At 37.3% G+C, this 10,000-nt stretch overlaps 2 protein-coding genes across 3 annotated transcripts in view; one reads left to right on the top strand and one right to left on the bottom strand.

Moving 5' to 3' along the window:
• LOC135213277 (beta-alanine transporter-like) overlaps window positions 1-10,000 on the top strand; it is a gene marked incomplete in the record, with an annotated part of 366,068 nt that overhangs the window by 171,110 nt on the left and 184,958 nt on the right.
• The window catches only part of LOC135212982 (solute carrier family 22 member 7-like), a 13,487-nt gene continuing 5,855 nt past the window's right edge, over window positions 2,369-10,000 (bottom strand). Inside the window, exons 4-6 of one of the 2 annotated variants that reach the window (XM_064246756.1) lie at window positions 8,497-8,600; window positions 6,559-6,713; window positions 2,369-2,518 (exon numbers count right to left, since the gene is read on the bottom strand). In XM_064246756.1, the coding sequence (XP_064102826.1) occupies window positions 2,448-2,518; window positions 6,559-6,713; window positions 8,497-8,600 (330 nt within the window). In that variant the 3' untranslated portion in view covers window positions 2,369-2,447. Of the gene's footprint in view, window positions 2,519-6,036; window positions 6,714-8,496; window positions 8,601-10,000 lie in introns of those variants that run through there. The other variant, XM_064246755.1, reaches the window with a different exon arrangement.

Raw genomic sequence — 10,000 nt, forward strand, 5'->3', positions numbered from 1 at the left:
GAGGGGGTATCCTTTTGCAACTTGTAGAGTGGGGTGTTGTGGGTAATTTGTTCTATTGTCTGAAAGATTTTTTGTCAGAACGTTACCTGAAAGTAAGAGTGAGGGTTACCTCAGGGAAGCGTCCTTAGTCCAACACTCTTTAATGTAGCTGTAAACGGTCTACTAGAACAAGTTCTGTTGGGTGTGCATGGTCTGGCCTTTGCTGATGATTATGCAATAATCTGTAGTAAGTCCACAGCTGTTGAAGCTTGTCAAATGATCCAGACTGCTATTAATGCTTCAACATCATGGGCCAGTGCTAAAGGGTTCAAATTTTCACCAGAAAAAAATAAAAAACCAAAGCTATACGATTTTGTCGATTAAGAAGAGTGGAAGAGATCCCTACGCTGTTTTTAAACGATTCGATTTTACCTTATGAAGATAGCATTAAGTATCTAGGTGTTACATTTGATAAAAAATTAACTTTTATTCAACATGTTAATGAAGTTGTATGTAACGTGAAGCTTCGACTTAATATTCTTAAAGTTGTAGCTAATTTTAACTGGGGGGCAGATCGAATCACCCTTTTGAGGATGTACCAGGTTTTATGCCTAAGCAAAATTGATTATGGTTGCCAAGTTTATGGTTGTGCGTGCAAGACAACACTGCAGAAATTAGATGTTGTCCATAATATGGCTTTACGTATTTGTACGGGAGCCTATAGAACTTCACCAGTAGAAAGCCTATATATTGAGTCGGGTTTTCCCCACTATTTATCCGTAGGGAGGAATTAGGCTTGAGAGCCATATCAAGAATACTTACGTCAAAGCTAAACCCTAACTATAAGTTCGTTAGAGAACCAACTGACAGAGCCCCAAATAGACCGAGACTGCCAAAGCCGCTTGAGGTCCGACTAGCAAGCTCTGCCAGGGAGGTGGGATTACTTCCCCCTGCAGTAGCTGAAATTTCGCCCTCAAAGTTTCCTCCTTGGAATAGACCATGCCTAGAAATCTGCCCAATTAGGGACAGCAGGAGCAACAGTTCTGGTGACTAGTTGAGGGCAAGTTTTTTGGACCATGCTTCCGAACATGGTAATTCTCATCATATATATACTGATGGCTCGAAGGGTTCTGATGGTGTTGGTTGCTCTGTAGTGACTAGTGGTAATATCATTAAAAAAAAAAAGAACTTCCTTCTAATTCTTCTGTTTTTATTAACAGCTGAACTGCTGGCAGTTTTGACTGCTCTTAAATATATTTTTTATAGTTCTTGTACTAACAAGGTTTTTACCATTTTTACCGACTCTCTGAGTGTTTTATCTTCTCTTAAAAGCCTAGTCTCTTGCCACCCTCTAGTGCAAGAAGTACAAGATTGGTTTTATCTTTTAATTATTAGAAGAGGTTTTTCTGTTAGGTTTTGTTGGGCTCCGTCCCATGTTGGAATTGTTGGGAATGAGCGAGCCGACGCTGCTGCTAAGGCTGCAACTAGGCTTAGGCACATTTCCAACATGGGCGTCCCTGTTTGCGATTTTAAAAGTACCATTCGATTTTATTGTAGAGACCAGTGGCAGGCCCACTGGTCTACTTTAGATAATAATCTTAAATTGAAATCGATTAGGCCTTCTGTTCATCCTTGGCCTCATAGCCGGATGGATAGAAGGTCTGAGATAGTTTTAGCTAGATTACGTATTGGCCACACTAAATATACTCACGGGTATCTAATGATGAGTGGAGCGGATAGGCAGGTTCCTCGCTGTTCCACTTGTCATGTGGATTTGACTGTGGTGCATATTTTGGTGGAGTGCCCTCTTTTTGAAAACAATCGTAGAGCTTGTTTGCTGGCAAGTAAGTCTCTTGGCGATATTTTAGGTGAAGGTGCTCAGGCAGAGCAAATTATGACATTTTTAAAAAATATTGGTCTTTTTTATGAATTGTAATTTTCTCTTAATTGTTTTAGGTTTCTTGTTTGGTTTTTATGAATGAATGATTTGTATGTTAGATCGGTTGTGTGTATGTTTGTTTGTACGACAGTGACTTTTATTCTTAAAGATAAATATGCGCTGAATGGCCCCTCGGCTCCGGCGCTTGGCTATGTGCCAAAAATTTTATAATCTAATTTAATCTAATATTGTTTTGTTCCGTCACTATTTTACTTTTGTTTATCATATATATCACTCTAATCATCCACTAACTTGATTTGTTTTCTACTGGGTGTAATCGTCCTGGGCATCTTGACTGACTACTGACTAAGGGTTCAATAGCTTTTTAAAGAAAGGACTTGATGGATGGTCAATGAAATAAGAAGGATAGAAGGTATGATCCCAATAACAAGGTACTCTGTATTTAAGTAATTTGGGAAATTGATGGTTTGTAAATGAAACAAGACAGAGGGATGGTATAATTACATTAAGAGGTATTCAGTATTTAGATAATTACACAGGCAGCGTATTGTCCTAGTAGCAAAGGGTCCTAGTAACGAGCTGTCCAGTAGTGAAGTGTCCGGTAACGAAATGTCCAGGTACGAACGGTCCAGTAGCGAACTGTCCAGACACCATACCATACATATATACTTACACACATATACAATATATAACGTTATGTAAAGTCCACAATGAAATCCGTTACAAAACATATATACGTATTAAAAATATATACAAGCACAGAGCTTCCAGCTTTCGTCCAACTGCTGTGGACTTGATCACTAAAATGAAGTATAATATACAATTCAATTAACAAGGTAAAGCGGGAAACCATAAAATAAATATTACAATTTAATTAACAAAAGGCGAAAAACGATGAAATTTTTTTTACAGAAAGTAAACCTATTTAAACCGGTTGTTGGGCCCTTTTCAATTCTTAAGTTCTTCCAGACTTTCTTGGCGGAAGAAACCTGGAGTCTTTAGCTCAAGTGCCAACAGGGTGATTTAGTTATAAATTATGACTTAGAATCAACTATGTAGTATATTTCTAAAATTATGAATACCAGCACATTTACAAATTTCTTACTTATATCATTTTCATCAATGCCCAAGTTCCCATTTATGGTGTTATTTAACGAAGTGAGGGCGCCTTGATTTTTTCTATGATCCCTTTCTCAGGAGTGCGTGGCTATAGTAGAGCTATACCTAATTATCCCACAATTTACGTGCTGAAATGTGTTCATTTTTGCGTTTACCAAACGAACGACCATTTTCACCGATATAGCAAGAATCCCAATCCAAGCAACCAATAGCATAAACATCAATATCTTCAGAGAATTTTACAGGGTTGTTTTTATGATTTCTCTCCCGACTGTGTTATGGGGTACTGGAATACAATATTGTACCCTTGTGTTTTCTATATTTAATTTTTGAGATATATTATTTAAGCATCTTGTTGAAAGGAAGTGAAAGTGAGTTTTGAAATAACGGCTGTTCCAATCTTTCCCTTCGGTGATAATACTTCTTCCCAGCTCTAGAGGGACAATTTTCCATAAAATACCTGGGGTAACAAAATTAATGAAAACTTTAAACAACTTTGTATTCTTTAAAATGCAGTATTGGCGGCATAAAGGTTCTCGAAACGGCGGTTATCTAATAAGAAATCTAAAATATCAAATACAATTTTTCTATTAATTTTTCATGTGCTTCTGAAGAATTGGACATTCATTTCCATGTAATATTTGGGTTTACCCTTAACCCTCCTCGTCTAATAATATAAGGCCACCCACAAGGTATGTTGGAGAAGGTCAGGAATCGAATATACTAAGCCAAAGGCCAATCGCTGGGACCTATGAGGTCATTCAGCATTGGAAGGGAAATTAGAGTAGGTAAGTTTGAAAGGTGTAACAGGATGAAAACCTCGTAGTCGCACTATGAAACAACTGTTAGGAGGAGGACGACAGGAAGAGAATGTGAATGGAGGTACAGTAAAAGGAATAAACGAGGTTGCAGTTAGGGGTCGAAAGGCCACTACAAATAACCTGTAGTAATGATTGCAGGTTGCACTGACGGCAATACCCTCTGGGTTGAAAGAAGTAGACAACAAATAAGTGGGGAAAGAGAACAACTATGTACCGTATCTATGATTTACAGCACCCGGAGTTGGGTTAAGCAATGTGAGGACCAGGGGAAGTAGCTACTCCCCTCTCCCCTCTAACATCAGGGGCCTGATAGGACCCATTAACAACCTATGATAAAGTAACTTACGAAAGAGTAGATAAGGTTACGATGCATCCCAGTATTTCCATCAATGCATGGTCACTTACTTCCATTCAGGTGAGGGGTTCACCCCCATTTCTACTGGTTATTTCCAGGTGTTCAGGGAAAGCTAGATTAGGATGCATCAGTCTTTTACTAATTTCTATTTTCACCCACCCAAGCACCTCCAAGGATTCCCAAACTAGTAGTCGTCCTTTTTAAAGGGCATTTCCAACAAAGATTTCAATGTATTTCCAACAAAGATTTCCATGCATTTCCAACAAAGATTTCAATGTATTTCCAACAAAGATTTCCATGCATTTCCAACAAAGATTTCAATGTATTTCCAACAAAGATTTCCATGCATTTCCAACAAAGATTTCAATGTATTTCCAACAAAGATTTCCATGCATTTCCAACACAGATTTCCATGCATTTCCAATAAAGAAGAGTATGAAATTAAACAAAATCACATCTGCAATGATCTGCAAAACTTATTTTTCTTATTTCTGTTGCATAGCTGGTCTAAATGAAACATTTCCTATTATGGTGAAAAGCCGCCTAAACAGAAAAGAGCGCTCTTTCCCCAGAGGGTGTTCCACAATTTTTTTTTTTTTTTTAGACTGTGAACCCCTTCTTCTTACAGATACAGAACGTTTGCCTTTTTCATAAAAATAAGGTAAACCTGTATACTTGCCTGAAAAAGACATAAACGAGAATTTCACGTTAGGTTCCATGGAGGTGTCATTCCTCTCTCTCTCTCTCTCTCTCTCTCTCTCTCTCTCTCTCTCTCTCTCTCTCTCTCTCTCTCTCTCTCTCTCTCTCTCCAATACAGAAACAAGGAAACGGTGCTGCAGCTCTACACATCAATAATTAGACCTCATCTTGAATATGCAGTATAATTTTGGTCAGCAACACTAAGAAAAGACAAATAGATTAGAAGGGGTACAAGCAAGAACTAAAAAGTTAATTCCATCTATCAGGCAAATACGTTACCAAAGACGACTAGGGAGCCTGAACGTGAATGGCTTAGAAACACGATGATTGCGAGGACAACTAATAGAAAGATTCAAAATACTGAAAGGCATAACAAAAGTAGACAGTAACCTACGTACGTTAAATGAAAACCAGACAAGAAATGATTGACGGAAACTAGAGCTGAACAGATACAACGCATCCCATTGTGGGAATTTCGTTACATACAAGATATTTAAAACATGGAATAAACTGTCACAAGAAGTTGTAAACTGCAACAGTGTGGAAGAGTTTAAAAGAAAACTAGACAAAATTTTTAGGACACTGTAAATGAACATTAAAACCTGCTACTACAGATAAGTGAGCAAACGATCTCCTCGGATGGAAAAAAAAAAAAACCTTTGTTTGTTTGTTTGATGTTTTTACGTTGCACGGAACCAGTGGTTATTCAGCAACGGGACCAACGGCTTTACTTGACTTCCGAACCACGTCGAGAGTGAACTTCCCGGCCACCGAGGTGGCAGATTAAGACATCCTAATCCTTGTAACTCCTAACTCTCTCTCTCTCTCTCTCTCTCTCTCTCTGTATGTATGTATGTATGTATTTAGGAGTTCATTCTTAAGGCCGACGACGTTTACAACTACCTTCCTGCATTATAAAGGCTGAAAGAATTTATTCAGAAACTTAACTACACAATAAAATGTGCACATAAACAATTATTAAAGCACCAATAAAAATAAATATAAAATAGTAGCTCAATTGAATTACGTAATACAACCCATGCAAGTATGAATTCGAGAGCTGCAGCTCTAGTGTAAGTGAATATATATATATATATATATATATATATATATATATATATATATATATATATATATATTATGTATATATATATATAACAGGACATGAACGAAAAACTCTCCATTCAGAGTGGGTGAGGAATCCGTCACAGAGAATCGAGTCAAAATTTTATCTGCGCCACTACCAAGGCGACTCACAATTATTCAAAACTCGTGCCTCTCTGTCTGTCAAAGTCAGGCATTTCTGTCGTTCCGGAACAGACCCTCCTCACTATAATGTCTTAATGAAGACTATATGGGGGAGGGGGAATCTGATGGAAACATGGAGTAGAAATATGCAAATACACGGTAATCTGGTAAGAGATCTTGGAAAATTTTAGGATGAAAGGAAAGATCAAGCTAGACTTCAGAGATGGAAAAGTCTGATCTGACACTTGGATGTTTTAGGTCACCAGGACTGATGGAGTTGATGAAAGGGAAAACTTTCTAAGCAAATACAGTTGCGTAGGAAATGAGTATTTGTGACAAAATATCAAAGACGCATACTTGTCAAATACAAACTATCATACAAAAACCTAGGTAAATCCTAGAACAGATAACAAGACAGAGAAACCTATAGTACTCACACAAAACATAGCTCGCCATGTAGCAGCACATATTAAACTGGAAAACGAGGATCCGTAGAATTAAATACATAACGAAGTTGGTAGAGGCTGCTGCCAACAAGCCGCTTGGTATGAACAGAGCCAAGCTCACTAGCAGACTCAATCGGCGACCAAACCTGTTCAGTACACAAATAAAAACTGGAACAATAAAAGGCTAAATTTATCACAGAATACTCATAATATGGCTATATGGTATGAATTATAGATGTGAACATTAGACTGAATATCAAAATCAAATAAAATCATGATGCTACTATAGTAGGTTCACATCACCTGTGCATCTAATGTCTAGGCCAGTCCCTTACGACGCTCCTGACTGACTGTTGGTAAGCCAATCACAGATTGTCTCATTGACTGTGTGCCATAAGTGCACCTTATTTACACACAAGTGTTTGAATGACCCAAGTAATGACGAACAACTGATTCCCCACAAGGATTTCAGAGACTGAGCAACTTTCTAACCATGTAACTGAACCACAGGCAGAATGACTAAGTGATGCAACAATATAAGATTAATATGCGGATTACTTACAAGGAGTAAAAGATTAAATGTGGATTAGCTAGATGCTGTCTATAACTAGCTCACTGGACAATGAAAGAAGTCATTCAGACATTTACGCTCGATTTCCGCAAACAGGCGACGAATATTAATACTGTATGTATGTGATACAAATAGCATCTCTCTTGACTCACTGGTTCATTTATGGTAAGAAAAGCTGTATTTTACTCGAGAGATGAGTTGTCACACAACAGTGTCTTATTTTATCAACACCAGGTTCCTTACTTGCATTCCCCGCATGCAAGAGAAGCAATATTTATGGTCTCGTTCAGAAATGGACGTACAGAACTTTTAACTGCATTACATTCACACAATAACATACGTCTGACATATTCCCTCAGATCATTGCCCAGCTCGATTCAAGTCAACCTGACATGTCCTCGCTAACTTCAACCTACTTGCTACTGAACACTCTAGACTTCACACGTTACATTCCCCACAAAAACAGAAAAATGTTGACAATGAACGAACAAATCAAATTTATGGACACAAATGCATTACTGTAGAAAGTACAAATTTTGTGGTCAGTGATTGTAATTTTTACAAGTCAGTTTTGTCACAATGCAGTGCTCAGATTCTATCAAGATAACTTTTTGGATAACCTGCAAGAACCCGTTTCGATAACGCCAAGGGAATTACACTGTTAATTTTAATCTAAATGTCTGCCTTAGATTACACAAGATCTGAACAAATAAATGGAAGATGTTGCAATTCAAATGAGACGGCAAACATCAATTGAAAGAGATTAAATCATATTTAAATTTTGTTACAAATAATGTTCTATGTTTCCTGTAGACAATGTTTTAACATTTCTGGAATAAACACTGCCAACCCCAGGTTTTAATATGGTTTCAGAGTATGTATTTCTACCTTGTTTCATTCTTCTCGGAAATTATCCAGCTTTATAAAATGGTAAGTTGCGCGTTCCACTTCTAAAATCAACAGTCAATCTGAAATGACCCTTTCAGAAAACAAGTTTGTTCAAACCTCTAACCAGGCGGTTCAAACACTCAATTTTACTTCAATTTTAGTTTATAACTGTTGCATTAGCAATTTTTCTAAGATTAACTAGTAACGCGCATCAAAAAGGACTATGATACGGAATTGCAAAAACACCCAAGTTTAGAACTGATCATGTTTAGTTTAAAAAGAAAACCTAAACTGATATTTCTGCATTACTTCATATCGATGAATGTCAAGATGTTTATGGACTTTTATGATGTAAATAAGTCTTTATATGTCCTTAGGCAGAAGAGGTAAAAATAAAGAAAAAATAAGTCTTTATATGTCCTGAGGCAGAAGAAGTAAAAATAAATAATAAATAATCATAATTTACTTACGCATCAATGATGAAACCTGTTAAAGGTGAAGTAAACAAACTGGCGAAGAAACTGGCAGAGAAGGTGGTTGAATATAGGAATCTTCTGTTACAGACGAGATCCCACTGTGAAAGACGAAGATGTCTATGCTTAGCTCAAGAAGTTTAAGTCTGATTTAATGACTACGCTGTGGGAGTTACAAGTACTAACACTAATGCTACTTGCACCGATAATAAATAATCCTTTTCCCAAGAAAGTCTACCAGTGATGTTGCGATATAAAAAAAAAAAAAAAAAAAAAAAGTTTTTGATTGTATTTGCCATGAAATCACCACCTCCAATTTGGCAAAATTCACCCAATTTAGTGCTACTTTGACATGGTTATTCAGAAAGATAATTTAAGGTCAGCTAACCGCTGACACTGCGTCTTTGCACCACTTCCTTAGGTCGTGATTGTCATTACCGGTTTTTAATGTTAGAAGGCCAATAACACACTAGATTTGCAGTGAAAGTCCGCTGCACATCCCAGGCCCGGTTTTAAGATGTGACTGTGCTTCTGGTTTGGTCAAGTTTACCACATATGCGTCATCAATGTTAGGTTTACATCATTCTTTAGTTTTAGACAGAAAGGACTGGTAATTAAGTAGTTAGATTAACGTTGGTTTTCGCAACTGACAAGATGTTTAGCGTATCTGCCCACTGGGAAACATACTTTACTTTAATAATGTTTAAGAAGTGTATTGTCTCTAAAGTACAGTTCATCAGAAAAATTCAAGGTCATGTAGTATTACAATTCAGCGTTACCTCAAAGCAGTCATTATTTTTTCAAATGAAACCTGAGCCAATCTCCTTCAAGATGGTAATCAATAGCATAACATACACACCCTTTAACTTCGCTCAAACCCCGACCAAAATACTACATGCAAAACTACAGCAGGGCCTGAGACCATCTGTCCGAAAAAGCATCAATCGGAAACGAAGGTGGTCTTTGACGTCTCAGGTTTCCGATTCGCTTCTGAGAAAATTAATCAAAATTAAAAGTCTCTTGGATATGAAAGAGCAGAATTAAAGTAGCTTTATCATAAACTGGCTCTCGGGCAATTATCAAGGATTAAAAGCTTATGCTGAATAAAGGTACCCACTGAAATACCACTGCAGAACTGGAGTCCGTATAAAAAAAAAAAGGGGGGGGGGGGGGGGGGGGGGGAAGGGGGGGGGGAACTACGAGAGCGCTAAAACAACTACAAAGGAATCAAAACACTTGAAAATACTCTAATTTTTAACCATTTCAAGACTGATTGCCAGACTGATAAATTTCATTGATTAGTAAAATGATGTGATGTTACAGCAACACCGAAAAATTTGACTAAAATTCGTTTTTGACCAGTTACACACAAAGACATGATAAACTCCAAATTTACGATGAACAGTAATACTCATCACTGGGGAATTTGTACTTTTTAGTTGACTAAAAGTAAACTGTTGACATGGCTATTCCTCTTTCAGTACGCCCCCGGATCTTAAAA

Source organism: Macrobrachium nipponense, chromosome 42 (assembly GCF_015104395.2).
Source record: "Macrobrachium nipponense isolate FS-2020 chromosome 42, ASM1510439v2, whole genome shotgun sequence".
Taxonomy (NCBI): domain Eukaryota; kingdom Metazoa; phylum Arthropoda; class Malacostraca; order Decapoda; family Palaemonidae; genus Macrobrachium; species Macrobrachium nipponense.